At 43.0% G+C, this 13,490-nt stretch overlaps 2 protein-coding genes and 1 long non-coding RNA gene across 3 annotated transcripts in view; all 3 read left to right on the top strand.

Annotated features, from left to right (window-relative positions):
* The window catches only part of LOC123990871 (clathrin interactor 1-like), a 19,079-nt gene extending 16,977 nt beyond the window's left edge, over positions 1-2,102 (top strand). Inside the window, exons 9-10 of the mRNA XM_046291826.1 lie at positions 298-375; positions 1,685-2,102. Coding sequence (XP_046147782.1) covers positions 298-375; positions 1,685-2,010 — 404 coding nt within the window. The 3' untranslated portion in view covers positions 2,011-2,102. The remainder of the gene's footprint in view (positions 1-297; positions 376-1,684) is intronic.
* A 5,087-nt stretch (positions 2,103-7,189) lies between these two features.
* Positions 7,190-9,148, top strand: LOC123995043. The gene is made up of 3 exons (XR_006831772.1): positions 7,190-7,380; positions 7,902-7,988; positions 8,369-9,148. It is a non-coding gene; the product is annotated as an uncharacterized LOC123995043 (long non-coding RNA).
* Positions 9,149-9,841: 693 nt separating this feature from the next.
* LOC123990866 (sex-determining region Y protein-like) lies at positions 9,842-12,991 on the top strand. The gene is given in 8 exon segments (XM_046291812.1): positions 9,842-9,874; positions 10,114-10,147; positions 10,328-10,378; positions 10,497-10,587; positions 10,589-10,645; positions 10,786-10,844; positions 11,785-11,909; positions 12,857-12,991. Coding segments are annotated over 8 exon segments (585 nt in total).
* The last annotated feature ends 499 nt before the right edge of the window (positions 12,992-13,490 follow it).

Genomic DNA, 13,490 nt, shown 5'->3' with positions numbered 1-13,490 from the left:
TGCGGTCACTCGTGACGTTGCCTTCTCCATTCAAAAGAGATCGGGCCTGTCTCACGCTCAACCATATACTGGGAGAGAGGGAGGGGAGACGACATCCTCATCTCCTCCACTGATACTGTTCTCTCTCTCTGTGTGTGTGTGTGTGTGTGTGTGTGTGTGTGTGTGTGTGTGTGTGTGTGTGTGTGTGTGTGTGTGTGTGTGTGTGTGTGTGTGTGTGTGTGTGTGTGTGTGTGTGTGTGTGTGTGTGTGTGTGTGTGTGTGTGTGTGTGTGTGTGTGTGTGTGTGTGCACCATCCAGGTGGAAGTTCAGACCTCATCTGTGATTTTGCTGACTTCTCCTCCCCAGCTGCCTCAGCCAGTCTCCCTTCATCAGCCGGTACATCTGTGCTTCCCCTCTCCATCGTCTGAACACTATCCCTCTCCATCGTCTGAACACTATCCCTCTCCATCGTCTGAACCCTATCCCTCTCCATCGTCTGAACCCTATCCCTCTCCATCGTCTGAACACTACCCCTCTCCATCGTCTGAACAGTATCCCTCTCCATCGTCTGAACACTACCCCTCTCCATCGTCTGAACACTATCCCTCTCCATCGTCTGAACACTATTCCTCTCCATCGTCTGAACACTACTCCTCTCAATCGTCTGAACACTATCCCTCTCCATCGTCTGAACACTATCCCTCTCCATCGTCTGAACACTATTCCTCTCCATCGTCTGAACCCTATCCCTCTCCATCGTTTGAACCCTATCCCTCTCCATCGTCTGAACACTATCCCTCTCCATCGTCTGAACACTATCCCTCTCCATCGTCTGAACACTACCCCTCTCAATCGTCTGAACACTACCCCTCTCCATCGTCTGAACACTACCCCTCTCCATCGTCTGAACACTACCCCTCTCCATCGTCTGAACCCTATCCCTCTCCATCGTCTGAACCCTATCCCTCTCCATCGTCTGAACACTACCCCTCTCCATCGTCTGAACACTATCCCTCTCCATCGTCTGAACACTACCCCTCTCCATCGTCTGAACACTATCCCTCTCCATCGTCTGAACACTACCCCTCTCCATCGTCTGAACCCTATCCCTCTCCATCGTTTGAACCCTATCCCTCTCCATCGTCTGAACACTATCCCTCTCCATCGTCTGAACACTATCCCTCTCCATCGTCTGAACACTACCCCTCTCCATCGTCTGAACCCTATCCCTCTCCATCGTTTGAACCCTATCCCTCTCCATCGTCTGAACACACTGCTGTCTGTATTACAGCTTCAATCTGAGGCAGGCCACTTCCCAATAACTCCAGCAGAAAACATTTTCATAAACCTGGTAGCAGGGGAAAACTGAAGAGGTGAACAGCCATGCCACAGAAGTGTTTAGGGGGAGTCCCCTCTCTTGTCCCCCTCCGGTCCCCCTGTGGTCCCGTGCAGTACCCTGTGGTCCCGTGCAGTACCCTGTGGTCCCGTGCAGTACCCTGTGGTCCTGATGAGTGATCCCACTGGGCTGTGTGTGCTGGTACTCCCCTTGGGGCGATCTCTGTTACCTCCACTGTTCACCTGCTGCCTGACAGGGTGAAAGACGTCCCCCTTACAGAAGAACAGGACATGCCTCATGCCTTGTTCATTTCTCTACACCTTTTTGCAAATGCTGAACACTGTGGATAATGAAATCTTCACTCCTTAGGGTCAGGGTCCAGTGGGAAGGGTGAGTTTGGGGATTGGAATGCGTTCTCCAGTCTGCCGGCCCCCACCCCACCCTCAGTTGACTTATTTGACCTGATTGGCTCCAATCACACCTCCCTCACCGCCTCCCAAAGCATTACCTTCTCCATGTGTGATACCCAGAGTGTGGGTGTCGCCAACACCGACCTACCCATCTCCAGATCACAGGTACAGGTGGCTCACAGGACTCCTCCTCACTACATGAAACATTGTTATAGATGGAAGTGCCTCATTATCATGGAAGAGGTCTACGTTGTGAATATAAAGGATGTTCTTTTGTATATATAGTGTATGTGAACACCCCTTCACATCAGTGGATTCTGCTATTTCAGCCACACCCGTTGTTGACAGGTGTATAAAATCGAGCACACAGCCATGCAACCTCCACATTATAACATTAGCAGGTGAATGGCCTTACTGAAGAGCTCAGTGATTTTCAACGTGGCACCGTCATAGGATGCCACCTTTCAGTTCGCCAAATGTCTGTCCTGCTAGAGCTATCCCGGTCAACTGTAAGTACTAGAGGTCGACCGATTAATCGGAATGGACGATTAATTAGGGCCCATTTCAAGTTTTCATAACAATCGGAAACCGGTCATTTTGGATGCCGATTTTGCCGATATTTTTTTATTTATTTACATATATATATATATATATTTTAACACCTTTATTTAATCTTTATTTAACTAGGAAAGTCAGTTAAGAACACATTTTTACTTTCAATGACGGCCTAGGAACAGTGGGTTAACTGCCTTGTTCAGGGGCAGAACAACATATTTTTACCTTGTCAGCTCAGGGATTCAATCTTGCAACCTTACGGGTTAACTAGTCCAACACTCTAACCACCTGCCTCACGAGGAGCCTGCCTGTTACGTGAATGCAGTAAGAAGCCACGGTAAGTTGCTAGCTAGCATTAAACTTAATCAATCATAATCACTAGTTATAACTACACATGGTTGATGATATTACTAGTTTATCTAGCGTGCGTTGCATATAATTGATGCGGTACGCATTCGTGAAAAAGGACTGTCGTTGCACCAACATGTACCTAACCATAAACATCAATGCCTTTCTTAAAATCAATACACAGAAGTATACATTTTTAAACCTGCATATTTAGCTAAAATAAATCCAGGTTAGCAGGCAATGTTAACCAGATGAAATTGTGTCACTTCTCTTGCGTTCATTGCACACAGAGTCAGGGTATATGCAACAGTTTGGGCCGCCTGGCTCATTGTGAACTAATTTGCCAGAATTTTACGTAATTATGACATAACATTGAAGGTTGTGCAATGTAACAGCAATATTTAGACTGATGGATGCCACCCGTTAGATAAAATACAGAACGGTTCCGTATTTCACTGAAAGAATAAACGTCTTGTTTTCGAGATGATATTAATGACCTAATGATACCATAATAATGACCTAAGGCTCGTATTTCTGTGTGTTATGTTATAATTAAGTCTATGATTTGATAGAGCAGTCTGACTGAGCGGTGGTAGGCAGCAGCAGGCTCGTAAGCATTCATTCAAACAGCACTTTTGTGCATTTTGCCAGCAGCTCTTCTGTTTATGACTTCAAGCCTATCAACTCCCGAGATGAGGCTGGTGTAACCGATGTGAAATGGCTAGCTAGTTAGCGGGGTGCGCACTAATAGCGTTTCAAACGTCACTCGCTCTGAGACGTGGAGTAGTTGTTCCCCTTGCTCTGCAAGCTTTTTTTTATGGGTAACACTGCTTCAAGGGTGGCTGTTGTAGTTGTGTTCCTGGTTCGAGCCCAGGTAGGAGCGAGCAGAGGTACGGAAGCCATACTGTTACACTGGCAATACTAAAGTGCCTATAAGAACATCCAATAGTCAAAGGTATATGAAATACAAATGGTATAGAGAGAGATAGTCCTATAATTCCTATGATAACTACAACCTAAAACTTCTTAGCTGGGAATATTGAAGACTCATGATAAAAAGAACCACCAGCTTTCATATGTTCTCATGTTCTGAGCAAGGAACTTAAACGTTAGCTTTCTTACATGGCACATATTGCACTTTTACTTTGTTTTTGCATTATTTAAACCAAATTGAACATGTTTCATTATTTATTTGAGGCCAAATTGATTTTATTGATGTATTATATTAGGTTATAATAAGTGTTCATTGAGTATTGTTGTAATTGTCATTGCCCCCCCCCCCCCATTTAAAAAAATCAGCCGATTAATCGGTGTCTGTTTTCTTTTTGTCCTCCAATAATCATGTCTTGGAATAACGATGTCTTGGAAAGTATGGACTTAAAGAACAAGTCCCCCAAGTCATTAAATTACTCTGTTACATTGTTTGTGTTTTCATGTAACATTTACATGTCAAACCTACAGTCTGTTACTAGTGTTGTTTAAACTGCACTTTCTACCGTCTTAGTGGGTTAACCATCTGAATCAAGGTTAATATTATTAGTTAACGACAAGGCTGGTGACCATAAGCAGCAGCAGCTTCTGTTCTGCTTCCCAAATGGCACCGTAAAGGTAACTGGTTTCCATTTGGGCACTATGAAGGTAATAGGGTTCCATTTGGGCACTATGAAGGTAACTGGTTTCCATTTGGGCACTATGAAGGTAACAGGGTTCCATTTGGGCACTATGAAGGTAACAGGGTTCCATTTGGGCACTATGAAGGTAACTGGGTTCCATTTGGGCACTATGAAGGTAACTGAGTTCCATTTGGGCACTATAAAGGTAACTGGGTTCCATTTGGGCACTATAAAGGTAACTGGGTTCCATTTGGGCACTATGAAGGTAACTGGTTTCCATTTGGGCACTATGAAGGTAACAGGGTTCCATTTGGGCACTATGAAGGTAACAGGGTTCCATTTGGGCACTATGAAGGTAACTGGGTTCCATTTGGGCACTATAAAGGTAACTGGGTTCCATTTGGGCACTATGAAGGTAACTGGTTCCATTTGGGCACTATGAAGGTTATAGGGTTCCTGCCTGCTGCTATTCCTGAGCAAGCACTGTATTGGTGATACCCAATCCCGCAGCTGAATCAAATGTATGAGATGGTCCTGGCGCTTGCTGGACTTTCTTGGGCGACCTGAAGCCTTCTTCACAAGAATTGAACCGCTCTCCTTGAAGTTCTTGATGGTCCGATAAATGGTTGATTTGGGTGCAATCTTACTGCCAGCAATATCCTTTCCTGTGAAGCCCTTTTTGTGCCAAGCAATGATGACAGCATGTGTTTCCTTGCAGATAACCATGGTTGACAGAGGAAGACCAATTATTCCAAGCACCACTCTCTTTTTGAAGCTTCCAGTCTGTTATTCAAACTCAATCAGCATGACGGAGTGATCTCCAGCCCTGTCCTCGTCAACTCTCACACCTGTGTTAACGAGAGAATCACTGACATGATGTCAGCTGGTCTTTTTGTGGCAGAGCTGAAATGCAAAGGAAATGTTTTTGGGGATTCTGTTAATTTTCATGGCAAAGAGGGATTTTGCAATTAATTGCAATTCATCTGATCAATCTTCATAACATTCTGGAGTATATGCAAATTGCCATCATACAAATTGAGGCAGCAGACTTTGAAAATTAATATTTGTGTAATTCTCAAATCTTTTGGCCACAACTGTACATACAGTTAGGTTGGAGTCATTAAAACTTGTTTTTTCACTCCACAAATTTCTTGTTAACAAACTATAGTTTTGGCAAGTCAGTTAGGACAACTACTTTGTGCATGACAAGTCATTTTTCCAACAATTGTTTAGACAGATTATTTCACTTGTATCACAATTCCAGTGGGTCAGACGTTTACATACACTAAGTTGACTGCCTTTAAACAGCTTGGAAAATTCCAGAAAATTATGAAGCTTCTGATAGGCTAATTGACATAATTTGAGTCAATTGGAGGTGTACATGTGAATGTATTTCAATGCCTACCTTTGAACTCAGTGCCTCTTTCCTTGACATCATGGGAAAATCAAAATAAATCATCCAAGACCTCAGAAATAAATTGTAGACCTCCACAAGTCTGGTTCACCCTTGGGAGCAATTTCCAAATGCCTGAAGGTACCACGCTCATCTGTACAAACAATATTACGCAAGTATAAACACCATGGGACCACACAGCCATCATACTGTTCAGGAAAGAGATGCGTTCTGTCTCCTAGAGATGAACGTACTTTGGTGCGAAAAGTGCAAATCAATCCCAGAACAAAAGCAAAGGACCTTGTGAAGATGCTGGAGGAAATGGGTACAAAAGTATCTATATCCACAGTAAAACGAGTCCTATATCGACACAATCTAAAAGGCCTCTCAGCAAGGAAGAAGCCACTGCTCCAAAACCGCCATAAAAAAGCAGACTACGGTTTGCAACTGCAGCATCTCAAGACATCAGTCAGGAAGTTAAAGCTTGGTCGCAAATGGTCTTCCAAATTGACAATGACCCCAAGCATACTTCCAAGGTTGTGGCAAAATGGCTTAAAGACAACAAGGTCAAGGTATTGGAGTGGCCATCACAAAGCCCTGACCTCAATCCTATAGAAAATTTGTGGGCAGAACTGAAAAGGCGTGTGTGAGCAAGGAGGCCTACATACCTGACTCAGTTACACCAGCTCTGTAAGGAGGAATGGGCCAAAATTCACCCAACTTATTGTGGGAAGTTTGAGGGAGGCTTCCCGAAACGTTTGACCCAAGTTAAACAATTTAAAGGCAATGCTACCAAATACTAATTGAGTGTATGTAAACTTCTGACCCACTGGGAATGCGACAAAAGAAATAAAAACTCAATTAAATAATTATCTCTACCATTATTCTTAAAATGAAGTGGTGATCCTAACTGACCTAAAACAGGGATTTTGTTTTACAAGGATTAAATGTCAGGAATTGTGAAAACTGAGTTAAAATGTATTTAGCTGAGGTGTATGTAATCTTCCGACTTCAACTGTACTTTTTCGATTGTACTCAATAGTATTTTCTGTATTTCATGAAACAGTTCATTAAATCATGACTTAAAGGATATTCTTGTGCAGAACTTTTATGTTAAATTATTTTCTGTTTTGATCTTAAAGGGATGCTCATTGACAAACCTAATGGCAACATCAACAGTCACTTTGCGTGTACAGTGTAATTTTCATCATATCCATTTTTGGTCCCAAATTGGATGCGAATGAAGTCTGTGGTTGAACCAGGGAGTGAAGGAGGTGGGACAGCAAGGCATGAAAGTGATTCATTAGTAACAAGATTGGGATAATGAAAGCATGTGTTTTAGGGGAATTCTGATTGGTTTTTCAGTCACTTCAAAAGCCCTGGCACCTTTTGGCTCGAGCGCTGAGGTGTCAGGGATACCGGTTTACCGGATGCCCAATGTGCCGTGACAGGCTGGGCATCCTGGTATCTGTTCAGTCAGAGAGCAGAGGAGAGTCACCTGTACTTGTTCTTCCTGAACATGTTGGCAGTGCTGAACACACTGAAGACACCGGCAGCGAGGAGTAGTTTCTTATTTTACACTCGCGAGTCACACCGAAACCTCTGCCAGCTGCTGCTTTTGTCATCTTGCACTTCCTGCCTTCATCTCCCATGATGTTATGCAGGAGATGGCAATCTTTACATGAGAAGAAATCATTAGAATGCTCTTCCTGTGGCCACTGCTATGTTCTCTATTCTTTAAACAAGGTCACTGCTATGTTCTCTATTCTTTAAACAAGGTCACTGCTATGTTCTCTATTCTTTAAACAAGGTCACTGCTATGTTCTTTATTCTTTAAACAAGGTCACTGCTATGTTCTCTATTCTTTAAACAAGGCCACTGCTATGTTCTCTATTCTTTAAACAAGGTCACTGCTATGTCCTCTATTCTTTAAACAAGGTCACTGCAGTACAGTAGACACATCATTTGGACAGATTATTATTATTATTAATTTTCATTATCACTACTACTTGGAATAACGTCTCTGATCTCTCAAACAACAGAGTAGAGAAGTGACTTTGCTGTGGGCACTGGGAAGAGGAGACTGGGGCCTTACTTGAACATGAGAGTGCTCATTGAAGTTGTCAGAAGAGAGGCTTTCAAAAGAGGAAGGGAGACTGCAGAGAGTTGGAGCACCTTTGCAGATGTTTGTCTTGAAAATAAATCTCCAAGCGTGTGTGTGTTTAAGGACGTGACCGTATTCTAATGAGTCCTGCGTTGTTCTGCAGAGCTCTTGAAGTGTGTCAGTGAAGCTGGGGAACAGATGTCCCCTGGGATTCCTCCGCTGCCTCTCCCCTGAGCCGCCAGCAACACAAGTAAGGGCCTCCACTTTCTTCTCCCTGTTGGGCTATTCTATTGCATAGAGTTTTGGCACACACTACAATGAACAGGAACTATATATAACCCTTTAAATATATAATTGCAGTTGTGGATCCTTTCACCTTTATGAAATGCAGACAGTATTTTGCATAATTACAGACAGATGATGAATCTTTTTGTAGGGAGGATTGTGTAACATGCAGGGTTAGAACACAACTTATTGTCAGATTTGAAACCAGCCCAGTTAGATACCCATGTTCACTTCAGCCAATTTGTCTTTTCACTATTCCACCATAGTGGGGGTTTAACTGCTTATACCCTATGAATTAAGAATGCTTTTGACTGCGTACTGATGTTGGCTATCCTATCACTGAAGGCAAGTTTGAGGGAGGTAGTTGTTGAATTCCACGAGATGGACCAGAATTCCACGAGATGGACCAGAATTCCATGAGATGGACCAGAATTCCATGAGATGGACCAGAATTCCACGAGATGGACCAGAATTCCATGAGATGGACCAGAATTCCACGAGATGGACCAGAATTCCACGAGATGGACCAGAATTCCATGAGATGGACCAGAATTCCATGAGATGGACCAGAATTCCACGAGATGGACCAGAATTCCACGAGATGGACCAGAATTCCACGAGATAGCCCCTTTTGAAAGCCCTCGGTCGAGGTAGAATACAAAGGTGCATTTTAGAAATGTGGTTGTACACTGATAGTTAATTAGCCCATCAACTAACTTTTTAAAATGTATTGCTAATTTAGTTTAGCGGCCAGCTATCTAAACTTGTTATCATGGTCGAATTACTGTCTGGGGGGCCAGTCAGTTTCACTCAGATATATTAAAAACTGGAAACATTTCTCTCCACCCTAAGGCAAAATGTGTCAAATTGCAGGAAATCGTCTGTAAAACAGTTAATTTTCCTCTCCGTCCCATGGTAAATTAGTAGAATTGCATGAAATTAGTTATAAAATTGCTAAATATTCTCTGCACCCCATGGCAAAACTCTACACCCCTCCAACAAAGATGCCCATCCCTGAGATAGACAAAAAATAGTATGTTTAGGGATAATGTGCACAGTAAAATGTAATCACAATCAGAAATGTAAAAATAAACAATGGCATCTGAATGTTATTTACAATTCAGGAGCTTAATAATTCATGTTGACCATATGTATTTGATAATAAAAGTGATAAAAGATGGCATGCTCACTGCAATTTCCATTTTGTCTAATGTATTATTAGTCTAATGTCGCCATCTAGTGGGTAATTGTAGAACAGGCGCGGGTACTGCACACATTCTGTGGTTATAGGTCATACGGTCATTGTCATTTGTTATTGACAGTTTTATACAGGATTTAGGACGGGAGTTTGATGAAAAATGTTGTGATAATGGGAAACTAACCATTGCCTTGTTTTGCTATGACAAAACTGCTTGTTTTGTTGACACTTTGTTTTGTTGTTGTATTTTTAGGGTGTATAAATCATTGTGACAAGTAAACTAGTTACGTTCCTTTCAATGCCAAACAATTATTAATTTATGACTAATCCCACCCAATTGTTGTGGTTTTTAACAATGCTGCTCGCACAACAATTTAAATTGTTCCCAAACATTCCATGACGATTTGTTTATTGTAACAACCAACAATCAGTAGTTTTTTTTGGGGGGGTTGATGTCTGTCCTAAGGTTTTCTCTCAAATTGAGCCAGCTTGCTAATATTTGCAACAATGGATAAGCATTCCAAGCGAAGAGCTCAAATTATATTCAAGAAAAGTGAACAAAGTAAACACAAAGATGACAGTAAGAAAAAGAGAGGACCCTGCATCTTCAGCAGTGAAGCATGGAGGTGGTGGGGAACAGAAGAGACCGATGGGTAGGCCTAAAGGCTGTGGAAGTTCTGGAAATAGTTACGCAGTTCCGGTCAGGCCTAAAGTTATTTCCAAAGCTGATAAATGTGGTGGTGATGGGTATCTAATGCCCACAAGTCCAACACACCTCAAGGAAGACATTCAAGGTCGACCAGTTACATTTGAAAAGGAGAGGGCATCATCATCATCAACCAGTAAACAGAGTAAAGCGAAATCTGATCATCCCGTGAACTCTCAAGTGCAGGTCATCAAGGGGAAGATCCTCACACCTGCTCCAGGTCAGGCCAAGGTAAAAGTTGTTTGAGAACCAACTGCAGCTCCCACTATAGACTTTTCCAAACCGATCCATGTTGTTCACGAAAATGGGACGACCTTCACAGTATTGGATGGTAAAGCCATAACGCTCAGTAAAGTTCCACATCCACCAGCTGTTCATGTGAGTGGTCCGCCACCTCCAGTAAAGGTGAACACCAGAGGGATGAATCTCACCATGTCAACATCAGACGCAGGTATGAGTACGAGCTTACCTAAATTATACATACGGATGTTTTACACTTTTCAGCACATCAGTTTCACCTATTGAGTTCATTCACAAACCAATAAACTATGTGAACATTTTCCTTCTAGAAAATCTGGAAGTAACATGGAGAATGGACAGAAATGGCTATATCAAAAGGCCTATGAATGTGTTCATGGTCTGGGTGAGAGTCCACAGGCCTGTCCAAGTCCAACCCAACAGCCAACAATGCAGACGTCAGTGTGCAGCTCGGAGCAGAGTGGAGCAGAGTGGAGCAGTGTGAAGCAGAGTGGAGCAGAGTGGAGCAGAGTGAAGCAGAGTGGAGCAGAGTGGAGCAGAGTGGAGCAGGCCTATGAATGTATTCATGGTCTGGGTGAGAGTCCACAGCTAGGAGCAGAGTGAAGCAGAGTGGAGCAGGCTCACTGAGGAAGAGAAGAGGCCCTACTATGAGAAAGCACGTCAACATAGCCCAGGCTGTCTACTTACTCACACCATTCAAGTCCATTTAAACATGTATAATTATTGTTTCATATATTTATCATATTTCAAAATTCATATAACTAACATTTACTTGCATCTCAATTGTGTATTCAAAATCTTCACCCGTAATCATCACAGGTTGGATCTATCAGCTCAGACCTGGAAAAAGAAAGTGTTACGCTTCTGTGATGTCCTTCACCCTTCAACCGTCCTGCTGCTCTGCAGGGACAAGTGTTCCTGGGGGCGTAGTCTTGTCCCATGACCGTGATGACAATGGTCACCAATACACACCAGCTCCTCTTGCATACACACGGGCTGCAGATAAAGCAATAGCTCACTGTCTGGCTATCCCTCACCAGACACACTTTCAGTTTGTGCACAAATATATAAAAACATAAACCTACAGATTTTAGTCTCTCCATACATCAAATAGACAGACTACAAAAACACACTTTTATCAACATGACAAATCTAAAACTACAGTTCATGTTTTAATAGAGATGGATGGCATTATTTACAAAAAAAAAAACATTTTATTTAACTAGGCAAGCCAGTTAATAATATATTCTTATTTACAATAATGGCTTACCCCAGACGATGCTGGGCCAATTGTGCGCCGCCCTATGGGACTCCCAATCACAGACGGATGTGATACAGCCTGGATTTGAACCAGAGACTGTAGTCACACCTCTTGCACTGAGATGCAGTGCTTTAGACCACTGTGCCACTCAGGAGCCACAGTATCTGCTATAACAGTAAACTGGAATAATACATTGCAGTATGAAGCTTAATACAGTAGTTGTTTTGGTTTGGTCTTCGCCCAGGCTCTAATGTCCAGGGTGATGCAGCAGCAGCCTCTCAGAGTACCAGTCTCCATATTCTCCCAGACTACTGCCTGCCCACATCCCCACCCAACAGTCACTACCTCTGGTGGTAAGCCTGGAGAACGCAAGCGTGAAGCCAGACACTCTGGCAACAACCTTGAAGAAGCTCTTAAACCCAGGAAAATCAGCAGTCAACAGGCATACTACAATTCTGCCAGTGTGATTCCCTCTACAATCATGCCATCCAGCTCCAGATGTCTCCAAATACCACTCTCTAACCTGGTTTACCCAGACATGTATCCTCCATCTCCCATGCCACATCCGGTGGGCCTCTTCCCCACCCCTCGCTTCCCATTTGCTCCGCCCTACTTCATGTCTGGACCCCAGTTTATCCACTAGGGTAAGCAATGCATGCTGTTTCATGTTGAATACCAATTAAGTACTACAGTATGTAAGTATGCTGTTTGATATTTTATAATTGTGCAGGTTAGTGGTGAAAATGGAACTATGGTAATTTGAAACGCCATCATCCCGAGATTGTCTTTTTTTCTCCATATTATACCCTTACCCACACTCCCATACTCCCTTACCCACACTCCCCATACTCCATACTCCCTTACCCACACTCCCCATACTCCATACTCCATACTCCATACTCCCATACTCCATACTCCATACTCCCATACTCCCTTACCCACACTCCCATACTCCCTTACCCACACTCCCCATACTCCATACTCCCTTACCCACACTCCCATACTCCATACTCCCATACTCCATACTCCCTTACCCACACTCCCCATACTCCATACTCCATACTCCCATACTCCATATTCCCATAATCCATACTCCATACTCCCATACTCCATACTCCATACTCCCATACTCCATATTCCCATACTCCATACTCCATACTCCCATACTCCATACTCCATACTCCCTACTCCCATACTCCCATACTCCTACCCAGGTCTCCAACCCCATGAGTTCTCAAACCCCATGATTAATCCTATGTCTAATCCGGACTACCCCTATGAGGACAACTACCATCAGCATGAGTCCACGTTCTCCCTTCCCAACAGAGACTAACCATTTCGGCAGAGGGGGGGGCACAGAGATGTCAAGGTCAAGGGTGGACCCCCACTACCTCTGACATCCTGGGTTAGGTCCCACCACTAGATGTGCATGACCTGGAGAACGTCTTCACCAATTCTGCGCCAGAGAACCCTGCCAATGTCTCAGAGGTCCAAGTCACCAACGACGAGGACGGGGAAGAAGTACGCGTGATGAGAATTCTCTAGGGTCAAACCGAAGTGACATCCTTTAGTAAAATCCATGATAGAGACGATTTGTTGATTCAGTGAATCAGTAGTTTGTGTTGTATATACACATCAAATAAAGTGTTGATCTAAAAATGTATTAATAGTTACTGTTATTCTGAAGTCATTTGTTTTTTAAAGATGAATACTGTTTTATGAGATCGACACTGCTACATATTGCAGTATTTTTAAGGTGTTTGATAGGAAGTCTATTTATTTATGTATTTTTTTGTTCTACAAATACCTAGTTTATAAGGAGAAGGGGGTGCTTTGCAGACTGAAAGTCCAGGCATAGACATAGGTACTACTGGCCTCTTCAGAGTACTGTGCTCTTTGTATAGAAATCAGATACAAATGCCGATGAACCAATAATACATGCGGAGTGGCCATTTTTACACAAGTACTGCAAATACTGTACATCCAACGTTGTTAATAACTTGCATGTAACTATGGAATTCTGTATTTTTCTTAGTAAATGTAA

This window comes from Oncorhynchus gorbuscha, linkage group LG02 (genome assembly GCF_021184085.1).
Source record: "Oncorhynchus gorbuscha isolate QuinsamMale2020 ecotype Even-year linkage group LG02, OgorEven_v1.0, whole genome shotgun sequence".
In the NCBI taxonomy this organism is placed as follows: Eukaryota; Metazoa; Chordata; class Actinopteri; order Salmoniformes; family Salmonidae; genus Oncorhynchus; species Oncorhynchus gorbuscha.
Note: the sequence above shows the minus strand (reverse complement) of the source record. Positions and strands in the feature narration are given on the sequence as shown.